General features: G+C 38.2%; 1 protein-coding gene across 14 annotated transcripts in view; it reads left to right on the top strand.

Annotated features, from left to right (window-relative positions):
* serpin-2 (serine protease inhibitor 2) overlaps positions 1-26618 on the top strand; it is a 39280-nt gene that overhangs the window by 11744 nt on the left and 918 nt on the right. For 2 of the 14 annotated variants that reach the window (XM_028182956.2, XM_028182964.2), the window contains exon 9: positions 12603-13221. The exons of 1 other annotated variant lie outside the window; for it this stretch is intronic. In XM_028182956.2, the coding sequence (XP_028038757.2) occupies positions 12603-12772 (170 nt within the window). In that variant the 3' untranslated portion in view covers positions 12773-13221. Of the gene's footprint in view, positions 1-3996; positions 5818-8813; positions 9090-12602; positions 13222-15148; positions 15757-19251; positions 20434-26618 lie in introns of those variants that run through there. 11 more of the 14 variants (XM_028182960.2, XM_089733250.1, XM_028182962.2 and 8 more) reach the window with 7 other exon arrangements.

Raw genomic sequence — 26618 nt, forward strand, 5'->3', positions numbered from 1 at the left:
GCGCTCCGCATTCAACAATTCATTTCCAGATTTTTTTTGCTGACGGTACCGTTCGGCTTTGGACTGAACTAAGGCAAGCCTATAGAAAACTCTCCTATTTTATCTCAGTACTTTTAAATCCCCCGATAAACCCATCTACAATTCGCCATATCTATCTATCTGACTCTGACTGTATTATTTTGCAATGCAACGAGCGTCATCTATTCTATCTATATATGAAAGTTATTGTCCTCTGTTCGTCCTAAACCATACAGCCGATTCTAATTAACCTTGATACAATCGTTGTTGGCCCCGTAAGGAAAGTTTCTGTAATAGTACCATTAATTGATAATGGTTGGCGCGCGAGTAGTTTAAATAAATGGATGTTTTTATATAAGTAGCGGCGTAACGGTCACGGCGGCTGTTAACAAATCAAACTAAATGGTCCACACAGAACTCCTTTATTTGAAAATTAATTGTGTACACGACAAACGAAATGTAATGACGCCGCAGGAATAGGAAGTGAGAAAAACGCGGGGCTGTTTTTTGACAGATGTCAAATGCTAGCGCGTTCCAATCAATGAAGTAGGAAACCTATGGAAATGAAACGTCAACCAAAATTTCGTGCCACTGTGACGTCATCTGGCCACAAAACATGGCGGCTTTAGTGCTGTACAAAAGATTTCAATGCTATCAGGTTTTATCGATAAACGTTCTTGGCTCATTTTATTTTAAATATTGTTGAGTATTATTTATTTGTAGAATTTATACTTTAATGGGAAGTAAGTAGGTATATTGTTATGTGCAAATATGATATGATTTAGATGGGTGAAATCTAAGACAAGTTCGTCCTTCGAATTTGCCAAGTAAACGATATGATGATTTTTAAAAGTTGCTACACTGATTTTATAAAGTTGTCGTTTGTCGCAAAACATAAAGATATGGCGTAGTTCAAAGCCATCAGCCCATTTCTAGCATGCTAAATGTTATCGTATTTTGAGTACGTGTTTTTCTTAGACTATACAATCTATTTTAATTGTTTTGCTGACTCTAAAGTCCGTAACATACTACCGCAGCTCACCCCAAGGAAGGTGCGCCGCACCATTTGAATCACTTTTGCTTGAGAGTGATTCAAATTTTAAACTTATCAAGGGACCGCGTGAAAAAAAAAACACCTACAGAACATTTATTCATTAATTACAAACGTCATTCCTTGTGACTTCCTCTCTAAAATCACTTAATTATTAAATATTTAACAAATTTACAATAGTGTTTTACTCACTGCGGAATAAAACTATTTTATTTAAATAGTTCCGAAGAGATTTTGTCGGTAGCCTTTTTCCCGAAATATCTAAACAGAATGTCTAAATATGTTTTGATGACATATTTTAAAGTGGTATTTCTGATTAGTGTCATGATCAATAGATTCCGACCGAAAAATGGATTTTTCGGATGAGGGCTCCATAATGAATTTAAATACATATAGATAATAGTTTTAGGACATCGACTTTCTTGAGATCCTATAAAATACGTTTTAATTATTATTTTTGTATGTTTTAAGCATGATAAATTATTAAATTTTATATAATCAATCATATTAAATCGATATCAAAGTCAATAAATAATGTACAACCCAAAACAGACGGCCGAACTGACGTGACAATGACATTTGGCGCGCTAAACATGGCGGATTTTCGGCCTCATTAGACGGAGACGGAGACATTTACGTATATTCATGTTTCATTTTATGTACGCACTGAAATACTGTTATATTGTTTTCCTGCGAGTTAAAGTGCTGAGTAAGAACGAGATAGATATATGTTTATGTATGTGCCTTCAAAATGGGTGCTATTTATATAAGCAATTGTACGTATAGAACAATATGTCGTGTCCCTACTATATAGGTCTATGGTTCCAATACACGGTGTCTCATGTCAAGTTGAATTAAATTAAATAAAATCTTTCTTAACAGTGGCTTTACTAATATATTTTATAATAGTTTATTGAATAAAATTTTACGTTGTCAGAAATACTAAAAAGATTAAAAGAAGTTGTTACCATTATCATGTCAAAATCGACCGACGTTACTAAACTTCGTTTTCGGGTAGTGTTTCAGTTTTATATGTGTATGGATACTAATATTTGTGACCATGTTTGTTTATTCGTATTCTATGCGACTGTAGAAGATTTTGTTTCAATTAACGTGAGTCGCAATGAGTAGTACGACTTATATTTGTACTTAGTAGTGTTATAGTGTAGTTCATTTGAATACGGTAAGAACTCTTTATTTACGGGGTATATGTTCCGTAAATATGCCGCGAATACAGAAACCGTGAATAAATATAAATAACCGTAATGGTAATTTACATATTATATGAGATTATAAGAATAGAGGAACCTATTCTGACAAAATAAAAAAAAAGTACATATATGTATTAAACATGAATTTAATTAAAGTTTTGACTATATTGATTAGTACTTATCTTCTGGCTTAGGCAATGGCTTAAAGAATTTTGTAATTTTACATATATGTGTGATAATTTTTATCAATTTGCTTACACATCGGTATGTACTGATTAGATCCGCGATTAAATAAATATCTAAAGCCGCGAATATAGGAATTGGGTCGCATTTTTTTAATCCGCGAATAGTGAAAATCCGAATGAAAGAAATACTAACGATGAAAAACGGTTAAGCGTGTGGGAAAAAGAGCTAAAACATTCAGTATATAGTATGATTATTGTACATACACTACATACCATATTTGAGGCCGTCAGCGCAAAAGGGGCCTAAGCTTACCTGAGCTTGCTATAGTAAGTAATGGAGACAGTGAGGTCTGAATTTACTTTTACACTGCCTCATAGGCAAAAACAAAACGTGCAAAAATAATGTTGACAAAGCCATCTGCTACCTATGGGCGGAAATAGGGATAGGCCGGTTTTGCATCAAAATTTATTATGTTTTAAAGAAATTGCAATATTATAGTAGAACCACAAATATGAAAAAATGTAGTATAGGCTACTTTTCTGCTAACGGCCTCATTTGAGCCAAGAATTCTTCACACATTGCTGTGAATATCGCTATACCCCTGAAACGATTCGCATGCCATGTGCAGCCAGCACACGATGCTATGACAAACACCTTTGAAACGTTAGCAACAACAATAATTTGTTATTAAATCGGACAGTGTCGGAGTTGGTTTTATCTTGGATTAATTTGTAAATAAATTTATAATAATATTAATAAATATATCTATTAAAATCCTAAAGAAATCGCATATCAGTCTGAAGCTGATAATCTTTAGTGATAAAAATAAATTTCATGCGAAAGATTGAAAGTATTAATACATTAAAATTGTAATAGAACGGACAACAATTATTTTATACATATTATGACAATGAAAGATCAACTTTTTAAATCTCATTTTGAATATAATATTTTTTTGGCGCGAAAGAGTAGCGTTGTAATTATAATAAACTTATGTGCACAAGTTATATGATTTTTGTAGACTGTTTATAGCTCACGATTTGTGGTATATATCATAAGACAACCACTAATTCAATCTATGGCGGACGGATGCCTCGCGCGTCTTGAATTTGTACACGCCTTTATCTAATAACCAAGCTGGAAAGTTCGCGAGGCCATCAGCTATTCTTCCATCCTAAAATAAAGCTAATAACGTCACTGTTGCTAATTAATAACACTAACAAAAAAAGTTGAGCTAAATGTTGTCAATGTATTTCTTGTTCATTTTTTTGACCGTACGTAATTACGATAAATTTCAGACAAGACCTACGCTATCACACCCCTTAATGCACTAATATCGCTCTCGGAAAATACCATTAAGAATTTGATTAATAACCAAAATTTCCCCAATTTCTATACTTGCTGTTAGGAATATCATCTATTTAGATTCACTGAAAACTAATTTCGTTAAAGTCGTGCTTATCACATTCGCGTCGAGGATTCGTCGCCATAGTATTATGTTGAGTGTGTGCGGGACACGTGTGTCGGCAGCGGCTGTGGTGCGATATACACGCTCGTTGCGGAAGTCGCGCGTGTTCCGCGCTGACCGGGCGACGCTGTGGATCGTGAGAGTGCAAGGATGCGCGGTGCTGGCCGCCCTGCATCGCGGCCCGCCTCGCCGGAACGATGCCGCCCTGAGGCCGTTGCGTGATGACCTATAGCGATGTCTGTACGCGCAGGCATGATGTTTTTGATGATGCCGTGCCCACCCCTGCCTTCGACGAGCTTCCGTGCCGACCGACCCTTCCTCTACTTCCTCGTGGGCGCTGAACGCATCGCTCTGTTTATCGGCCAATACCGTGGACGAAATTGAATGCTGTTTTTACGTTCATCATTTGCTTTTCCTATAGCGAAATAAATCCAATATCGCTCTGATTTCTCTGGTCTAGTTTCCTCATATTTACTCTATAGTCGTATTTTTAATTAGACGAAGCCAACTGACAGTAGCTAATGTCACTTTGTAAAATAATGCTGCCATATTTAAAGTAGTTTTGAAGTCGTCGTGGCCTAAAAGATAAGACGTCCGGTGCAATAGTGTTGAAGCGATCCACCGGTGTTCGAATCCCGCAGGCGGGTACCAATTTTTCTAATGAAATACGTACTCAACAAATGTTCACGATTGACTTCCACGGTGAAGGAATAACATCGTGTAATAAAAGTGAAAACCCGCAAAAATTATGATTTGCGTAATTACTGGTGGTAGGACCTGTTGTGAGTCCGCGCGGGTGGGTGCCACCGCCCTGCCTATTTCTGCCGTGAAGCAGTAATGCGTTTCGGTTTGAAGGGTGGGGCAGCCGTTGTAACTATACTGAGACCTTACAAGTTATATCTCAAGGTGGGTGGCGCATTTACGTTGTAGATGTCTATGGGCTCCAGTAACCACTTAACATCAGGTGGGCTGTGAGCTCGTCCACCCATCTAAGCAATAAAAAAAAAAAGTAATAGTGATGCGTTTAATTCTATTTCAATCAGATGAATGAACAATGAGTGTGAATAGTTAATGATTTCAAACTATAAAATAATATATATAATATTGTAAAATAAAATTGTATTTAAGTGCTCTAATATAATTGTTACTAGTAGTATGTAGCTACAATCAGTTTTTTTTTTTTTTCATTAACTACCTATAATTGTTATATTTTATACATCTATAGTTTCAACTATATGATATATTGAAAATAGGACAGTCTTACAAGTTTCCCCGCAATGTTTTCCTTTATGTTTAAAGCACTCGGTATTCAGTATAGGTAGATACTATAGGAACATAATCGTCGAAGACTCGTTGGTATGAACAAAGCACGACTAAAATTCGAACCCCGTACCCGATATCGGCAGTTCGGCACACTAACTATTCACTAGACAATCTAGGCAATTTCATTAATTCAGGAATTTTTTCAATCATTCACTTTGTCACCCGTTCACATGGTAGGCAGTGGCTTGGGTCTGCCCCTGGCATTGCTGAAGTCCATGGGCGACGGTAACCACTCACCATCAGGTGGGCCGTATGCTCGTCTACCTACGAGGGCAATAAAAAAAAAACTATTTTTAATTCATTAACAACTGACAACACAGTAAACGTCAGTTGACTTCGTCTAATAAAAAATACGACTATAGTAATTATTTTCAATATATTATTTTACTAATGATTGATATGAAGAAAAATTTGGTACCCATGGATACTATTCTAGAATCTATCGCAATCAATAAGGCTCGTATATTCACATAAATGTAAAATAAATGTTGGTACCGAACACTAAACCCCCTATGCTTTGTGTGTAAATGATATTTAATAAAAAAATTGAAATTGTTGAATTTGGTCCGTTATTTTTATTGCAGCAATGGACATCGCTATGTGTGCCTTCGAAGAGTGCGTGCCACTAGACCCTACTTTTAAGGCTGATCGACCTTTTGTAGCCACTATCTTCACGCACGGCACTCCTTATTTCTTAACCATGTACCGCGGGAGAGATTAATAACTAATTATATAATTTAATAATAATACATAAATTTAGTCAATGTGGCCTCCTAAACTGTATATTATATTTAATAATAACGTACACACATAACATAGCTACATCTATATTTCATGCAAAGAATCTAAACATATTGATATAATAATAATTTTTTTAAGGGATTTTATGACCTGGTAACTAATACCTTTAGGTCATGTCTTATTTTAATTTATATTCTTATTTTTATCAAAAATTATAATATGGAGTGAAATGAAATTATGATGATTAATTTGAGACATTAATCAACTGGGATGAAATTAAATGAGATGAGATGATATGGGATGAAAAATAATCTCAGTAAAATGGTGGTCATTTACTGGGATTTTTTCAGTGTACTTTTTGGAGGATCCCGAGAAGTTACGTTCAGCGGCTTTGTTTCATTTCCCACATTTGTGCACTTTCACAGATATTAAACAGTTAATAAACCACCGTTATTACACATTTAAACCTGAAGAAACGCTAAATAGACAAAATAAAACAAATCACACAACTTCACTCCTCGCGTTCCCGCCAAAAATTAATTGATTTAAAATTGTTATACACGCACAGATTATAACTTAAACATGTTCGGATTTGTTAGGGTATGCTTTGGTAACAGCACGATCATATTAAGTAAAACTGTCCATTGAAGATAGCGATCATTCACCTCCAAGCGCATCGAAAATGTATATTTGAATGCTGTAATATATCGTTGACGGTGACAGTTTAGGCGTAGGAGACATGTAAATGATGAATTTATTGATATATCCAAAAACTAACAAGTCTGTTTTACCCCGTATAGTAAGTAAAATCACGCATCGTAGATATCGTTAAATAATTAAAAACTCATTTTTATTTATAACGTTGCCATGGAGGTTTGAGAATAACTTATCTATCGGATTCAAAATAATACACGTGCTGGGCGTGTTAAATATCAATATACATACTTTTAGGGAGTTGCGTTTAGTTACAACTCGTTTTTGTGAAATGTAAGAAAATTTGCAATATGTTGCTTGCAATGTGCTTGCTTGATTCCATCCATATTATATTAAAGATGCTGAAGTTGAACCGCCTAAAAGTAATTGCCTTTTGATTCACATACAAATCTTCGGGTCATCGTTCTCGTCGAACCCGTCACTTGCGACGAAGGGCTTGACGAGTAAATTAACCTTCAGACACAGCCCACTGAGTTTCTCGCCGGATCTTCTCAGTGGGTCGCGTCTCCGATCCGGTGGTAGATTCTGCGAAGCACGGCCCTTGCTAGGGTTCCTGTTAGCAAAGTCGTCGGTTTGAGCCCCGTGAGCTCACCTACTAGTTAAGGTTACGCTGAAATAGCCTCTTAAGGCTATCAGCTTAGGTAGGAAAAAAAAATTAGGTCCCTGCAGAGGAAGATAAATGAAGGTTTCCTATACTTTTGCATGCAGCTTTGCTTACAAAATAGCCTCACAAATTTTTGTTTCTTGTTGAATGATGAATAATGTTGCTTAAAAGCCTTCATGCCCTACAGTGCACCACGCTGTATCCATGTCGCCGTTTAATTTATTTTATAATTTTCGCATTTTACATAAATGTTATTGTTACAGTGAAAATTACGTTGTATTATTGGGTAGAACTTATTTTTACAAAATATTTGACTGTATGGGCTACGCTGCCTTTGCTTGTCATATGAACTGCAAACAAATGGTTGGTTCATGTTTATTATACCGGTCACCCACATTCGCACGAATACGCAAACCCGCAAGTGTAGGACGACATTTGCAAATGATTATGCAAAGTTTTCGCTGCATTCGCGATTTTCCAAGCTGTGTCGGTTTTTTAATGGACATCAAAGCGCGCGAACCGCGATCATTCGTGTAGTCTTCCACACATTCGTGTGACCAGTTGCGCCCACGATTGCGAAGGTAACGGACGTTTCGCCATTTTCATAGTTCGTGACATCTACTGTGTAGCGTACCTTAATTATGGATTGGAACAACACCAAGGTGATGGAGTTCATTGAGCTCCTGCAAAATGAATCGACCATATGAGACCCTCAAAAGAAATCCCATAAAAACAGAATGGCCATTAATGACGCCTGGGAAAGAATTAAAAACTCTCTTTCTCTTCAATGTTCTATTGGCGAATTAAAAAAGAAGAGAAATTCGTGAGACATTCGTAAACAAGTGTAGGTGGAAGCGCAAACGGGTTCGCAAATTGAATACCGAACCCATTTGCACAGCCGCTAAGTTTGCGAATGAATGTCTGACGGCCCTTCACCCCATGTGGCCGGCATTAGACCAAGATGCAAGGGTCCACAGACTGGCACAGACATTACATACTTATTTTTTCAGTAATAAAGTAATGTTAGTATCCATACCTGCTAGCTTGCCCCGGCAGACATTTATCAGTCACGAGGTGCTAAAGGCAGGTAAAAATAGTACATAGTACTTTTAAATGACGCATAGTACCCAGCATAATTGCTGCAATATCGGTAGCAGAACATCGAATAATAAAATTAGCTTGAGCATCAAAATTACATAGATAATTTTAGTGTCAGCTTTCTCATGGTCATAGTACGTTAGATTATCAACAATATCAGACACTACTTTGTTATTAAAAACGAAAAGTCGAGGTCATAATTATGCCAGCAAATATGCATAAACCCAAAGTCTACTACTTTATCCTTTTTACTTTGCTACTAAGAACATAACGAATGTCTTGACAACATGGGAGCTTGGATTATAACATACATATTATGATACAATCTGTTTCGATGATATAAGTAAGCGCGTAAGGTGTATTAAGTTAAAAAACGCACGGCATCTTGTTTTTTTGCAGCAATGGGCATTGCAAGTTACGCTGCATTCCTTGATGAGCCACCAGTACCTTCCTTCGATGCTGATCGGCCATTTGTAGCCGCAATCTTTGCCCACGGAATCTCTCACTTCTATGCCATATACCGTGGGGAAAATGATGAATAAATTTAGTGCACATGCTAACAATGAAAGGAATTCCAAAAAGTTTTTGTATTGCATCCTGGATGGTGCAATTCTTTGTGTGTGTGATACGACCCCAATTATTTATTTATTAAGTTTGTTTTATTTATACTCAACGTAACAAGCAAAATTAAATCTAGCTGTCAATTAATGAATTGAAATGAAATGCAAGTTTATTTACAAATGATCTACGAGTCAACCCATATTTTGCACTTATCAAGACACCAACCAACTAGTGCACAGGACAAATGTGTTGTAATTAGTGTGAAGCAAGAATCCAATATATATTGATTTAAATGCCACTGATATCCATTGCTATATTTTCTTCTATTTTGTATAATATAAAAGTAAATTTTATACTTAATAATACTTATATAATAATAATACTTTTATAATTAATTAAAGAAAAAAATTAAAGATATAATGTTTAGTTGAATTTAATTGAATGTTGTGAAACTGTTAATATGAGAAATATATTTACATGCATGTTATTCTTGAATTTTATTTGGTATTTCCACTAGCTTAGTTTGATTTTGCACAAATTTATAGATGTTGACTGGTATACATGATAACCAGAAGAAAAAAAACTTAACTGAAATATATTTTTTCTCCTACCGACGCCGAAGTTCGGTTTTCGCCCCGCTGTACAGGGAAGATAGTGTAACTTTTCCTCCCGCTGTACAGGGAAGAAAGTGTAACTTTTTCTCCCTGGTACAAGTGCGCATGCGCGTTAGTGTCTACGTCTGCTCTCACGCACCTAAAATTCTCCGCCATTGTTGTGCTCGGGTAATTTGCAATATTGTGTTTAGTGTAAAAGTGAAATCCGAACAAAAACAGTTTCACTGTAAAAAATTGTAATTCATTAATTGCATTTATGCATTTCATAGGTTGACCTACTTATACGCGTTCAATATAATAATGCGTTTAGGATGATGTTGTCACTGCCGCGCTTTTGCAGTGCATCCACAATGTTTGCGACATCTCACACCGATGACTTCTTTGCAATAATGCGGAAGAGAAGTGCATCGTTATTGCGTCGAGTTCGTGACAGTGGCAACAGTCTTTTGAGAATCATATCGAGCAAGATCGAGGGACTGCTGATCAATAGCCTTTGCAGTAGGCATTTGGAAGGAGAAAAAAATAAAATAAAAAATGTAATGGTTTAAAATGTATATATATAATGAGAGTTATGTGTTAGATTTTTTAAGTCACTAACATAGATATAAGTAATTACTACTAACAAAATGTTATGGTTTTAAAAAACAAAACTGAAATAAAGAATTAATAATAATAATAATAAATTTCTAAACATTGAAAGGATGTTCAATTATCCTGAAAAAAATTTGGGGTACTCAACGACGCGCGCCAAGTGCGATAAAAAAAAATTTTATTTATTTATTTTCAACATTTTTTTTTTTATTTTTTCGACCTTATGACGGTTTCTTGGTATTTTTTTGTATTTCACATATTTTTGTAGAGAATTAAAGTTATTGAAATGAGTCTTATTTTTTTTTTGTAAAGTGCAAATGTTATTGAGATGAGTTTTATGAACGTGGACTTGGCGCAATTTTTTACAGTGAAACTGTTTTTGTTCGGATTTCATATCTTTTTGTTAAGTATTATTTTTTGCTCATTTATTACTTAACAAAAAAAGACAATAGAATAAAAATAAATTATAAATAGTCACTCAGCTTAAAAGCTAATGAAACGCTCAATTAATTAGTGTAATAATATTCAACATCAACTTTTACAAATTTAAACCGAATTAAATTCATTCCAGTTGATTAATGTCTCAAATTAATCATCTTCATTTCATTTCACTCCATAACATCATTTTTCATAAAAATATGAATATAAATTAAAATAAGACATGACTTAAAGGTCTCCGTTACCAGGTCATAAAATCCCTTAAAAAAATACATCGAAAAAAAGTCGGATCGAAATTTTTGAGCGAGCTATAGCTTCTGGTGATAAAATCAATAATTTCAAGTAGATTAATTGTTGTAAATTGAAACGCATTACTGCTTCACGGCAGAAATAGGCGGGGTGGTGGTACCTACCCATGCGGACTTACAAGAGGTCCTATCACCAGTAATTACGCAAATTATAATTTTGCGGGTTTGATTTTTATTACACGATGTTATTCCTTCACCGTGGAAGTCAATCGTGAACTGAATCGTGAATTTGTTAAGTTAAGTGTGTGTAAGCGAAGTGTAAGTTGTATTTCATTAGAAAAATTGGTACCCGTCGGCGGGATTCGAACACCGGTGCATCGCTACATACGAACGGACCGGACCGGACGTCTTATCCTTTATGCCGGCCACTGACATGCGTGCAAATATTCGTACATTGTACGAATGTTTGCGCGCGTGTGAAGGGCCGTCAAACATTCATTCGCAAACCTAGCGGCTGTGCAAATGGATTCGCATACTCAATTTGCGAACCCGTTTGCGCTTCCTCCTACACTTGTTTACGAATTTCTCTCGAATTTCTCCTCCTTTTTAATTCGTCAATAGAACATTAAAAAGAAAAAGAGTTTTGAATTCTTTCCCAGACATCATTAACAGCCATGCTGTTTTTATGGAATTTCTTTTGATGAAGATACGCTACACAGTAGACGTCACGAACTATGAAAATGACGATACGTCCGTTACCTTCGCAATCGTCGTCGCAACTGGGCAAGCGAATGTGTGGGAGACTACGCGAAGGTTCGAGGTTCGCGCGCTTTGATGTCTGTTAAAAAACCGACACAGCTTGGAAAACCACGAATGCAGCGAAAACTTTGCATAATCATTCGCAAATGTCGTCCTACACTTGCGGGTTTGCGTATTCGTGCGCATGTGAGTGACCGGTGTTAGGCTACGACGACGACAACGACGACGTCCAGCGACTCGCTTTCATTTTCCCATATAAATGCAATTTCACAGATGCTAAAAAGTATTAAGCCATCTTTATTACACCAATAAAGTTGTAATAGAACGGGCAGCAATTATTTTACATATATTATGACAATGAAAGATCAACTTTATAAATCTCATTTTGACATATTATTATAATATTTTTTTGGCGCGAAAGAGAGAGTAGCAATAATAAACTAATGTGCACATGTTATATGATTTTTGTAGACCTTTTATAGTTCACTATTTGTGGTATATATAAGACAACCACTAATTCAATCTATGGCGGACGGATGCCTCGCGCGTCTTGAATTTGTACACGCCTTTATCTAATAACCAAGCTGGAAAGTTCGCGAGGCCATCAGCTATTCTTCCATCCTAAAATAAAGCTAATAACGTCACTGTTGCTAATTAATAACACTAACAAAAAAAGTTGAGCTAAATGTTGTCAATGTATTTCTTGTTCATTTTTTTGACCGTACGTAATTACGATAAATTTCAGACAAGACCTACGCTATCACACCCCTTAATGCACTAATATCGCTCTCGGAAAATACCATTAAGAATTTGATTAATAACCAAAATTTCCCCAATTTCTATACTTGCTGTTAGGAATATCATCTATTTAGATTCACTGAAAACTAATTTCGTTAAAGTCGTGCTTATCACATTCGCGTCGAGGATTCGTCACCATAGTATTATGTTGAGTGTGTGCGGGACACGTGTGTCGGCAGCGGCTGTGGTGCGGCATACTCGCTCGTTGCGGAAGTCGCGCGTGTTCAGCGCTGACCGGGCGACGCTGTGGATCGTGAGAGTGCAGGGATGCGCGGTGCTGGCCGCCCTGCATCGCGGCCCGCCTCGCCGGAACGATGCCGTCCCGAGGCCGTTGCGTGATGACCTATAGCGATGTCTGTACGCGCAGGCATGGTGATGATGATGCGGTGCGCCCGTCCGCCTTCGCCGAGCTTCCATGCCGACCGACCCTTCCTCTACTTCCTCGTGGGCGCTGAACGCATCGCTCTGTTCATCGGCCAATACCGTGGACAAAATTGAATCCTGTTTTTACGTTCGTCATTTGCTTTTTTTATAGCCATATAAACCTAATTTCGCTCTGATTTCTCTGTTCTAGTTTCTTCATACTTATTCTAGTAATTATTTTCAAAATATTATTTTACTAATGATTGATATAAAGAAAAAATTGGTACACATGGGTCCTATTCTAGAATCTATCGCAATCAATAAGGCTCGTATATTCATATAAATGTAAAATAAATGATAGTACCGAACACTGAACCTCTTAAACTTTGCTTTGTGTGTAAATGATATTTAATAAAATTTTGAAATTGTTGGATTTGGTCCGTTGTTTTTATTGCAGCAATTGATATCACCATATGTGCCTTCGACGAGTAAGTGCCACTAGACCTTTCTTTTAAGGCTGTTCGACCTTTAGCAGCCACTGTCTCCACACACTGCACTCCTCATTTTTTAACCATATGCCGCGAGAAAGATTAATAAATAATGATATATTATTTGAAATAGCTATATATTTCATACAAAATATCTATACAATTTTTTTTTTCTAGCATTTATTTTATTATTAACAAAAAGTCAAATTAAAATAATTTTACATAAATCAACTCACTATACTATTGATTTAAAACTGCTATACACTCACAGGTTATAACATGAACATGTCCGGATTGGCTACGGTATGCTTCGGTAACAGCACGGTCATAATTATGTAAAACTGTACCTTAAAGATAGCGATCATTCACCTCCAAGCGCATCGGAAACTTATTTAATACCTATTTGAATGCTGTAAAATCTTTGATTGTGGCATTTTAGGCGGGGTAGACATGTAAATGATGAATTTATTGATTTATCCAAGAACTGACAAGCCTGTTTTATCCCGTATAGTAAATAAAATCATGCATCATATCATTAAATAATTAAACTTATCTATCGGATTCAAAATATTACACGGGCTGGGCGTGATAAATATCAATATATAATACTTTTGGGAATTGCGTTTAGTCACAATTCTACGTTGTTGAAAAATGTAAGACAATTTGCAATGTGTTGCTTGCAATGAGCTTGCTTGATTCCGTCCACATTATGCTGAAGATCTTAAAGATCAACCGCCTAAATTAATTGCCTTTTTCATTTACAAATCCCGCTTAAAAACCTTCATGCCCTACAGTGCACCACGCTGTATCCATGGCGCAGTTTAATTTATTTATAATATTCGCATCCAGGTTAATGTTTCATTTAAACGTTACTGTAATTACGTTTTATTATAGGATAGGTTTATTACAAATTTTTTGGCTGTATGGTCTAAGCTCCCTTTGGTTGTCCAATAGACTGTAAACAACAACATAAATTAATGTCAACATTGATTCCAAAATTTCATGTGAAAGTCGAAAGATCCCGGGGCCGACATTGGCGAAATCTAAAAGGAAACGCCATAAACCTAAGAGATAGATAGATAGATCCCGGGGCCCCATTAATGACAGACAGGACAGGACAAGGACAGCCATTACTTATTTTCTCACTAATAAAGTAGGTAATGTTAATATCCATACCTGCTAGTTTGCCCCGGCAGCCATTTATCAATTAGGTGCTAAAAGCAGGTAAAAATAATACTTTTAAATGAAGCATAGTACCCGGCATAATGGCTGCAATATCGGTATCAAAACATTGAATAATAAAATTAGCTTGAGCATCAAAATTACGGATATGGTAGATAATTTCAGTGTCATGTTTCTCATGGTCAGGGTACCTTAGATTATCATCAATATCAGACACTACTTTGTTATTAAAAACGATAAGTCGAGGCCATAATATAAGATGTCAAGCTAGCAGATATGCATACACCCAAAAGTCCATACTAACCTAACATTATTATTTTTTTCCGACCGTGGGCCGAGCCTCCTTCAGTCCATACTAACCTAACATTATTATTTTTTTCCGACCGTGGGCCGAGCCTCCTTCAAGCTCCCTGCAACTAGCGCGGGGTATGTGGGACTTGACGATCTGCATATGTTGGGAGCAGACCGCGGGCCCAAGGGCGTTTTAGGAACGAACGCCCTCCTCCGACCCCTCGTCCATACTAACACTACTTTATCCCTTTAACTGTACCACTGAGAAAATAACTAATGTGTTGAGAATGGGAGCTTGGACTATAACTTGCATATTATACAATCTGTTTTCTTGTGATATAAGTTCGCGCGTAAAGTGTATTGAGTTAAAAAACGCACGGCATCTCTTGTTTTTTTTGCAGCAATCGGCATTGCATTTTGCACTGCATTTATTGACGAGCCACCAGTACCTTCCTTCGATGCTGATCGGCCATTCGTAGCGGCAATCTTCGCCCATGGAATCTCTCACTTCTATGCCATATACCGTGGGAAAAATGATGAATAAATTTAGTGCACACATTAACAATGAAAGGAATACCAAAAAGTATTTGTATTGCATCCCTGGTGTTTTGATTCTGCGTTAGTATTGTGTGTGTGATACGTACCCAGTTATTTATTTATACCCAATGTAACAAGCAAAATGAAATCTAGCTCTCACTTAACGAATTGAAATGAAATGCAAGTTTATTTACATGTTACCTACGAGCCAAACCCATCTTTTCCATTTATCAAGACACCACCAACCAACTAGTGCAGAGGACAAATGTGTTGTAATTAGTGTGAAGCAAGAACCTAATATATGTTGGTTTAAATGTCACTGATATCTGTTGCAATCTTTTCTTCTATTTTGTATATTATAAAAGTAAATTTTTACTTAATAACTATTATTAAAGGAAAAATTAAAGATGTTTAGTTGAAATTAATTGAACCTGAAACTGTTAATATGAGAAATATATTTACATGTACATTATTCTTGAATTTTATTTGGGATTTCCACTAGATTACTTTGATTTTACACAGATTTATAGATGTAGATTGGTACACATGTTATCCCGAAGAAAAAAACTTAATTGAAATATATTGGATTATTTAACAATATAAAATAATTTTACTTAGTTAAAATTTATTCAAATCTTTATTTTGCAAATAAAATTTTATTAAAATGTTTGACAGCATAGCCATGCTTTTCTCAGGGTTAACTTTGTTAAGAAGTCTGATTTTTTCTATAGTTTAGAACTCATAAAAATTAATGGTTAATGGCATGGCTTGTAGAAATGAAGAACTTGCACCTGGCCTTTTCATTTCATACCTAAACTATTCTGACTGTGTAACAATTCTTTTGTACCATCAAATAGATTGGTTTATTTGGTGTGATACCAAGCTTTTGAAGTGTCTAGAATATGACCGACTGCTCCATACCCACTTTGTGCAAGATCCTATTCAGTTCAGTGTGTTTATTGCGAGTATTTTTACTTCTCGGGGCAAACGTAGGCGCGCTGTTCTAACTTCGTACAAAGTTGAGTTAACTTTTACGCGATCGAGAAGATAAAAAACTCGCACTAAGCCCTCGAGATATTATGTACTACGTACTTTAATTTAATCTCGTTGCACTAAGCACACTGAACTGTTGTTCTATGTCCGCCTAAGGCAGAGTGAACGAGCAAAATTGGCGGCCAAAAACAAAGATGTCGAATGTCGATGATCCAATATGACCAGCAGAAGAACCAGGAGAGTTTTTTTCTTACAAATCATTTAACACAGTTTTAAACCAGGACGGCGTTGTCAACTATTCCACAGTGTTTTTAAATTTCATGGATGAATCTACTGCCGGATAGGAATTGCGACCCGCTGAGAAGATCCGGCAAAAAGTTCAGTGGGCTGATGTTTATGTTAGGGTTACACGTTGAACTCTTTGCCGAGTTCCACGAGTACGGTTACAGGGGTCCCTAAGCCTGCTCCTAGTGTTAGAGTTAAAGGCGTCTAACAAAAGGGTTATTGGATCTGATGGATCCGAAAATGACAATTAAACTACGCAACCTTTTTTATAAACAGCATATTTTTTTTATTTTATTTTTTATTGCTTAGCTGTGTGGACGAGCTCACAGCCCACCTGATGTTAAGTGGTTACTGGAGCCCATAGACATCTACAACGTAAATGCGCCACACACCTTGAGATATAGTTCTAAGGTCTCAGTATAGTCACAACGGCTGCCCCACCCTTCAAACCGAAACGCATTACTGCTTCACGGCAGAAATAGGCGGGGCGGTGGTACCTACCCGTGCGGACTCACAAGAGGTCCTACCACCAGTAATTACGCAAATTATAATTTTGCGGGTTTCATTTTTATTACACGATGTTATTCCTTCACCGTGGAAGTCAATCGTGAACATTTGTTGAGTACGTATTTCATTAGAAAAATTGGTACCCGCCTACGGGATTCGAACACCGGTGCATCGCTTCAACAAGAATGCACCGGACGTCTTATCCGTTAGGCCACGACGACTTCACAACAACATATCTATTACGTAAGTCGTAATGCCTATGTTCACCAGTACAATATTTAATATTTGAATAATTGAAAATATTTGAAGGGTGGGGCAGCCGTTGTAACTATACTGAGACCTTAGAACTTATATTTCAAGGTGGGTGGCGCATTTACGTCGCAGATGTCTATGGGCTCCAGTAACCACTTAACACCAGGTGGGCTGTGAGCTTGTCCACCCATCTATGCAATAAAAAAATTAAAATAAAAAAATTACTATTCCAACTTTTTATTTTCAACTTCCTGGACAATACTTATTAATCCGTTGAGATACCTATACCGCACCATAACCACATGGATAGTGAGCGACGCCGATGCCGAGAACTAACCAAATATACCAAACATCGTACCTAATTTTTGGACAATATTTATAATAGCCGGCAAACTTCTTGAGCATTTGTTGACGTAGTGGGGGTAAGTTTGCGCATGGTACACTCACGTGCAAAAACATTATTTACTCTGCGTCATATTGCAATTAAATTATTAAAATCAACATATGTATTTATTTATATATTTATTAGAACATCAACAAAACATATAGGTTAATAATTGTAATAATTTAATCTTGGGGTAAAATAGATATTCCTTCTATTAAGTCAAAACTAGAGCTGTTGCCAGGTCTTGGTTCAGTTGAAGCGAAGCTGGTATTTGTAATTTTTTTTCGTTATCATAATCTTGACCATCATCATCATCACTGTTTTCATCGCCCGAGTCGCTATCATCGTGATGAATCGACATAGGGCTCATCGGTGTAGTTTACAACTGTGTCGGTTCGATCTTCTTTTTTGTCTATAATTAATTATTTTTTGAAGATATTCGATTCGTAGTAATCGAATGTTACTTTTTTCAATTACCAGCTTCCGATTATTTTTGTTTTTTTTTTTCCATCTGAAGCCTAGCTCTTTCATAATTCGTCTTAAACTTCATTCCGAGCCATTAAAATGTATATCTTCTTTAAATTTTTCGAAGCCTTTCTACGGTACGGAGTTTCGCTGCTTGCTATGTAGTTATTATGATTACATCTTTTTATTACAGATTGAACGAAACTATCCATTCCGGTAACTTTCTTCTTCCCTGATCTTTTCTTACCCGGAGTCCCAAACACGGCGAGCAAGCCAGAGCCTTTAGCTTCGTTAATAATGCACCTAACAGTATTCACTGATGTTTTTGTTGCTTCCGAAGTCTGTTTTACTTTTTCCATATCATTCTTCCCCTGTTTTATAATGAAGCAATATACGTCGGACACAATTTTTCTACCCTTTCTTTTGAATACTACACCAGTTTGTCGCAGCATAGTGTATTTTTTATAAAAAATCAACCAACACTCAACAAATAGCAATGGCAACAAAGTCAACAAGCAATTATAACAAATAACTTAACGATTAATAACGATAGACTTTTCACTGTACGCAAGCGTACTTTTGGGAGCAAGCGGAACGAGGGCGCGGTGCGGGGTGGGTGCAAGGTTCGACTGATTTACCAATAAAACGCTCGATACGATTTCCCCTGCCGTCGCGCCTCACCCTCACCACCAAAGTGATCTAAAATTCGGTTCTGCGCAGTCAAGGTCATTTGCTCACGATGTTTGCCGGTTACTATACGTAAATTTAAATTTTGCCGAAAATTTCTTAGCGAAGGGTGAAAGGTTATTTGATTCAAGGGACATTTTTGCAACTGTATAGGAGAGCCATTTTTTAAAGTTTGGAAAAAATATCGTAACAAAAACAAATTCTTCAGCTGTTTGAATGGGGTAAACTTAATTGAAGTTCAGTTAGAAACGGTACCAGATTAAACGGATTTTTAATTACCTACAAAGATTAAGTCGCTTAAAGTGCTTAAACTAAATAGCTTTTCGCCCCTCGATATAGTGTTTTCTAATGAATATTTATAGTCTAATACCCGGTTTCCTTATTTTTTTGCAGCTATGGTCGTATGTTACATCGGATCGGTTGGAGGTGCGCCGTTTATACGCCATTTTGTAGCTAACAGACCATTCCTGGCAGTGATTATCATACACAGAGTTCCGAGCTTCCTAGCACACTATCGCGGCAAGAACTAAATAAATCTAGCATTTGTATTTTCAAACCGCTATCTCTTTATCTAGACTAAAACGTTTCACATAGGCGATCTATTATACTGTTATTGAAAAAAAGTGCGGTATGTTAAAACGCTGTCTGATCGTGATTTGAAATTCAGTTTGTTCACCACCTTTATTTACTCGATATTGAAAAAAATTAATCTTAATTTTGAGGTTGTTAATAATAAAGATAAAATCAGAGAAAATTTAAATCTTAAAACATCAGTGTGCAAATTTATTTCATACAAAAAATTATAGTATTCACTGTAAATTAAAAAATATTATATTAATTATTCCCAATAAATTTTAAATCAGGAAACCGCGTTGAAACTCTAATAATAAGTTTTGAAATGTTCGAATTTTGTGTCTTTCGGGTTAGGTAGCGCTATAAAGGAAATATTCCTGTGCACACAGTAAATCATTTTTTTCTCAAACAAACGTGTTTTAATATATTTTTTTAATCAGAATTCGGCTTGATTACTTCTAATAAATAAATATAATAGGTACATACATGTCATATTAATATATATTTTTGTAACGGATACAAAGTAAAATTTAATATAGTAAATCGTGCAAAATTTCAGACTTGATTATATGTAAAAATCTTCTTTTTCTTCACCTTATCCCACTAGGTGGGGTCGGCACAGCTAATTTTTCTCTTCCATTCTCTTCTATCAGCCGTCATCTCAACACTCACTCCTCTCTCTCTCATATCGTCATTCACACACTCCATCCATGTCTTCTTCGGTCGACCTCTTCCCCCTCTACCTTGCACTACCCTACCATGACCTGTACTACACTACCATTTCCATACATCTCCTAGTCACATGCATCTTCTCTCTACGCATCACATGTCCAAACCACGCTAACCGTCCGCTCCTTAATTTGTTGTTTACCGGGGCCACTTTCACACTTCCTCTGATATACTCATTCTCTGTAAAAATATTTTTTATATATTTGTGTTATTTGATATCGAATACGCGGTAACACTTAATGTAATTAATCATACAAATAAATACATTTGAAATAAGGGGGTAATTCTAATTCAGTTCTAACAGACCCTTCGTCGCTCTAGTACCAATATTATTTTGATGCTAGCACTGAAAGCTGCTACTAGCTCAGCGATAGATTGATTAATTATCGACGGCTTCCACTATATGCGCCACTTAGTTATTGGACAATCACGGGATTAATTTTTTAGATCAAAAATATTTTTTGGAAACATTCAAACCAAAAACGATTCGTGCCTTAGATTGTACTGTTCACTCGGTCTATGTTATTAATGTTGTGAGCCGTTTGTGCGGTCTTTCTACCACGACGGAGCTGGAATTCCATCATCACTCGTATTTTTATTGTGTCCATATTGATGAAAAATATACAAATATAGTAAAAATAAAACACGAATTCAAAAATAAATGACTAAATATGGAAATAGAATGTCATATTTTTTAAGTGAAACTTCTTTAGGCGCGTTACACGCGACAGATTTGTTACGGTTAGAGAGAAAATATAATTTAGGAAGAGCGAGAGTGAGAAAATAGAGTGTCCCGCAGACTACTCGACCGTGGAGAAAGGGAAAGGTCAAAGCGAACTAAGTCGTTTCTCTTATTCTGTTTACGGGCGTCGGCTTCTAGATGGCTTGTTTATTAGTTTCTTAACTATCTTATAATTTATTTTTAATCAAGGTTTTTAAAAAAAAACAATATTTTTCTATACATAATTTAAAATATATATAAATGGTAAAGATGTCGTTTCTCTTATACACAGCGTTCCCTATTACAAGAGAAATTTGATTTAAGGATGAAAAATGAAGAAAACCACAATACTAGACAAAAGAAGTTTCACTTATTTTACGTGCACCAAGTTGCAGGCGCATCATTTTTTTAAATTAAATTCATTTGGATTTAGCATTTATTGCCAGCAAACGTAAATTACGTTTGAAATGGCCAGTATTGTAAAAGGCTACTTCATAGGTTAAGGCCTATTACAACATGCTCGTTTATTTAGTATTTACATTATCTGATATTTTTAACGGTGGTAGGACTTCTTGTGAGTCCACACGGGTAGGTACCACCACCCTGCCTATTTTTGCCGTGAAGCAGTAATGCGTTTCTGTTTGAAGGGCGGGGCAGCCGTTGTAACTATACTGAGACCTTAGAACTTATATATCAAGGTGGGTGGCGCATTTACGTTGTAGATATCTATGGGCTCCAGTAACCACTTAACACCAGGGGGGCTGTGAGCTCGTCCACCCATCTAAGCAATAAAAAAAATCTTACTTGCGTCGATAATCCTCAATGCTAGGGGTCGTGGCCTCCCTTAAGAACTTTCTCCTGGCCTATCCTACGCCAGCCCAACCTGACCTCGGCCGCGCGGATGGCATCGTGGGCTGGATATATATTTGTATATTATATACATTTGTATAGAATTATGCATGTGTGTGTGCTTTTATACGTTTGAAGTAATACGTTAGTAATATGTTAATCAAAGTATAGTCATTACTTTGATCAATATGTTCAGTACGTATTTCATTCTCTGTGTATAACACTTTAACCAACGTTTATGACTTTAAAATATTGTTCTGATACGCTTTTTATGGAATTAAAAATTCAGAAGAGAGAAGAGATTGCTTAAAATAAAAGCAAGTTCTTTTGATTCACTTTTTCTATTACAATTTCGGTTTACTGTGCGTAGATAAATATATAAATCCACTCATGAAGCCATGTGTATGTGTATATCAATGCTTGATGGTTGATGGTTGGTAGTGGCGGTCAACCTAGCGAAAAGCACAGCGGTGCTCTTTCAATGGGGAAACTCAACCCGTATTTCCTCCCGCATTAAGAGGAGAAATCTCACACCCCCGATCACCCTCTTTGGCCAACCTATACCCTGGGCTAGGAAGGTCAAGTATCTGGGAGACACCGTTTTTTTTTTTTTTTTTTTTTTCGGGACGTGTGCCGATCCTCCTACGAGGTCCCCGCGCATACGGGGCGCGCGGGGTATGTGAGACTCAACGATCTGCAGGTGTTGAGAGCAGATCGCGGGCCCAAGGATTTTAGGGCCCACCCACTAAACGACTCCCCTGCACTCTTACACCCGACGTCCGATTCGAGGTCAGAACCCGGATGAGGTAGGGGGGTTACCGCGGTCAACACTACAACCAGACGGCGCGGCTCACCCCAAGGACGCCCAGCCGACGGAGCCTTCGAGGCGAATCGAAGGCTCTGAAACGTCGGCCGTCTCGGTACGGCAGCCCGTCAGGCCGCCCAGACAGTGCCGCTGGTGTCCCGGAATACCCCGCTGGACCAGAACCAGCCTGCCGGGTCGGGACGCGATACACCGCCAACCGGTCGCTTTTTTGTAACTCCTTGGCAGCGCGCTAGAGTGCTGGTAGCGCGCCGCATCTGGGAGTCACCCTGGATGCATCCATGACATTCCGCCCGCATATAAAAAAAAACAGTCCGCGACCGTGCCGCGTTTATTCTCGGCAGACTCAATCCCATGATCTGTAAGCGGAGTAAATTGTCCCTTCGGAACAAGGTACAAAACTTGTATAAGGCCCGTCATGACTTACGCGAGTGTGGTGTTCGCTCACGCGGCCCGCACACACATAGACATGCTCCAATCCCTACAGTCCCTCTTTTGCAGGTTAGCCGTCGGAGCTCCGTGGTTCGTGAGGAACTTTGACCTACACGACAACCTGGGCCTCGAATCAATCCGGAAATACATAAAGTCAGCATCGGAACGGTACTTCTATAAGGCTTATACGTCATGATAATCGCCTTATCGTAGCCGCCGCTGACTACTCCCCGAATCCTGATCACGCAGGAGCCAGTCACCGTCGACGCCCTAGACACGTCCTTACGGATCGATCAGATCCAATAAGCCGAATCTTCTCAGCTAGTCGCGATTCAGATCCGGTAGTAGATTCATTCGCGAAGCAGCTGCCCTTGAGTTGTTAGGTCTCCTTCGGAGGCGCTCGGGCAGATGTTAGCAAATCCCACCCCTCCTGAGACAGTTGCTAGCCCACCTTTTTTTTATTTATTGCCTAGATGTGTGGACGAGCTCACAGCCCACCTGGTGTTAAGTGGTTACTAGAACCCAGTGGGGAGTAAGGGGAGAACGGAGCATAACATCTTTTCCGGCCCAACTGTCATCCTCACCTGCTCGCGCTAGTGGTTCTTTCAGAATAGCTAGCGGCGGCGGCCCAAAGGTCGCCGCGGTGCTCCCTGCCAGACAACGGACGAGGCAATGGCGACCGAGCAATGGCGGTATAATCATACGTATCTAACCGGGAAACCGATTAGATGAGGCTTCAGCAACCTAGGAGCCCAAATAGCCCCTAAAAAGCCTGGTGCAGAAGGCAAGGGGAAACCACTGCACTATTTTCCCAAGAAAACCACATGAATAGATTACTTAATGAGAGTGTTATGTCATGCAATCCGACTGACCGTTATAATAATTCCGTATTGAATACTAAAACACTTCCTGGTGCCGACTGCGGAAGTGACCACCAGTTGGTGGTGGCAGACTTCAGACTTCGTTTAAAAGTCATCAAGCCAAAATTTCCAATCAATATAGAACTGAATAAGCCAGCGCTGGACCATTTTCATAAAACTGTAGACATGAATATACGATCAATGCTTTGGGATCCATGTGGTTCAAGTGAAGCGAACTGGAACAATCTGAAAAAGGTTGTACTGGATACGGCTAAACAAAGCAGAGATCTACACAAAGCAGTTCCTAAACATGAAGAATGGATTAGCAAGGAGTCATGGATGTTGATAGAGGAAAGGAAAAGACTAAAAGAACAAGGCATTGTAAACAATAGTCAAAGGGAGCGCTACAATCAATTGCATGCAGAGATTCAAAGGTCTACTCAGAGAGACAGAGATGAGCACATCAATAATATGTGTGAAGAAATTGAGGGACATGCTGATAAAGTGCAGACTAAGGACCTCTTCCTGAAAGTGAAGCAGCTAACAGGTGTCTTCAAGCCGAACAAATGGATTATCGAAGATAGTAGAGGTAACACCTTGACAGAAATGGAACATGTTTTGGAGAGGTGGAGAAACTACTGTTATGACCTATATCGCGATGAAGATAATTTATGCACCGTCAAAATATGGGATGACCACCTGGAAGAGCCTCCTATACTACTTTCTGAAGTTGAATATGCAATACAAAAACTTAAGCACAAGGTGGTTGGTCCGGATGGCGTGTCGGCAGCGATGCTTCAAAGTCTCGGTTCAGAAGGGATAAACATTATCCATCAGATATGTACCAAGATCTGGAAAACAGGCCAATGGCCCAGTGATTGGACAAAATTTGAAATAATACCACTTCATAAGAAGGGCTCCACAGCGAAGTGTGAGAACTACCGAACTCTGTCGCTCATGTCCCACGCGAGTAAAATACTCCTTCGCATAATAAACAGCAGACTATCAGCTTTCATAGACCACCAGATACCGAGAGAACAGACTGGTTTTGTAGCTGGAAAAGGAACTCGCGAGCAAATTTTGAACGTCCGAGTGCTCATTGAGAAATTTCGCGAGTTTAACAAGCCTCTGGTGCTATGTTTTATAGATTATGCGAAGGCGTTTGACTGTGTTCAGTGGAGTAGCATGTTTGATGTGTTAATTGATATGGGCGTTCCTTCTCATCTCACACTACTGATACGGAATCTGTACCTTGATGGTTCTTGCTTCGTGAAACTGGATAATCGAGGATCTAAACCCTTCCATACAGAACGTGGAACGTCAGGGCTGCATTCTGTCACCCAAATTATTTAATATCTACGGCGAATACATAATGAGAAGAGCACTTGAAGGCTGGAATGGCGGTATTTCCGTGGGCGGTGAAACACTCACGAACCTGAGATACGCTGACGACACTACCATGCTTGCATCAGATGAGGAGGAAATGGCAATTCTGCTGAACCGTGTGGAAGAAGAAAGTGCTAAACTCGGTCTTAAAATCAACCACTCCAAGACCAAAATAATGATAATAGATAGAGCGCAACTTCTTCCACGTTCTGATGCACTCAGTGGCTACGAGAAAGTAGCAGAATTCATATATCTTGGGTCGCAAATAACATCCGAGGGTGGCTGCATGGGGGAGATACGCCGAAGATCCGGAATGGCTAAAAGTGCGATGGCCAATCTCAGGAAGATATGGAAAAATCGTAGCATCCGATGTATAACCAAAGTGCGCTTGGTGCGGGCACTGATCTTTCCCATATTCCTCTACAGGGCGGAGACATGGTGCATAAAAAGCCGGGATATCAAAAAGATCGATGCCTTTGAAATGTGGGTGTGGCGGAGGATGCTGCGAATACCGTGGACTGCCATGCGAACAAACGAGTCCATTCTAAGGCAGCTAGACATCCGAAAAAGGCTCTCTTCCATCTGCCGGGAACGTGTTATGAGCTTCTTCGGACACATTATGCGGTCTCCCAGACATGAATTAGAGAAGCTCATAATTACGGGTCGAATAGAAGGCAAGCGCGCCGTGGGCAGAACACCAGCCAGATGGTCAGATCTAGCAAGAGAAGCACTCGGTGGTAGTCTGTACCATGCAGTCCATGCCCCATGATCGGGTGCATTGGAAGTACATCGCATGTGGTCGCGATCCTCAGTAGTGAGGGAACGATATAGAAGAGAAGAACCCATATACATCTACAACGTAAATGCGCCACACACCTTGAGATATAAGTTCTAAGGTCTCAGTATAGTTACAACGGCTGCCCCACCCATCAAACCGAAACGCGTTACTGCTTCACGGCAGAAATAGGCGGTGGTACCTACCCGTGTGGACTCACAAGAGGTCCTACCAGCAGTAATTACGCAAATTATAATTTTGCGGGTTTGATTTTTTATTACACGATGCTATTCCTTCACCGTGGAAGTCAATCGTGAACAATTGTTAAGTACGTATTTCATTAGAAAAATTGGTACCCGCCTGCGGGATTCGAATACCGTTGCATCGCTATATACGGATGCACCGGACGTCTTATCCTTTAGGCCACGACGACTTCAACCTGTCCTGGTAAAACTGGAAAGGCCTCCGGGCCATCAGTAAACCTTCAATCATAAAAAAGTGACGGTGTCCCAGTTAACTGTAGTTTTAGGACGTGAACCAGTTAGTTTATCATATTCATAATAAATTATTTTCTCCGATGATAAATTTTAATGTGCTACAAACGCTGATATA

This window comes from Bombyx mandarina, chromosome 15 (genome assembly GCF_030267445.1).
Source record: "Bombyx mandarina strain Sakado chromosome 15, ASM3026744v2".
NCBI lineage: Eukaryota > Metazoa > Arthropoda > Insecta > Lepidoptera > Bombycidae > Bombyx > Bombyx mandarina.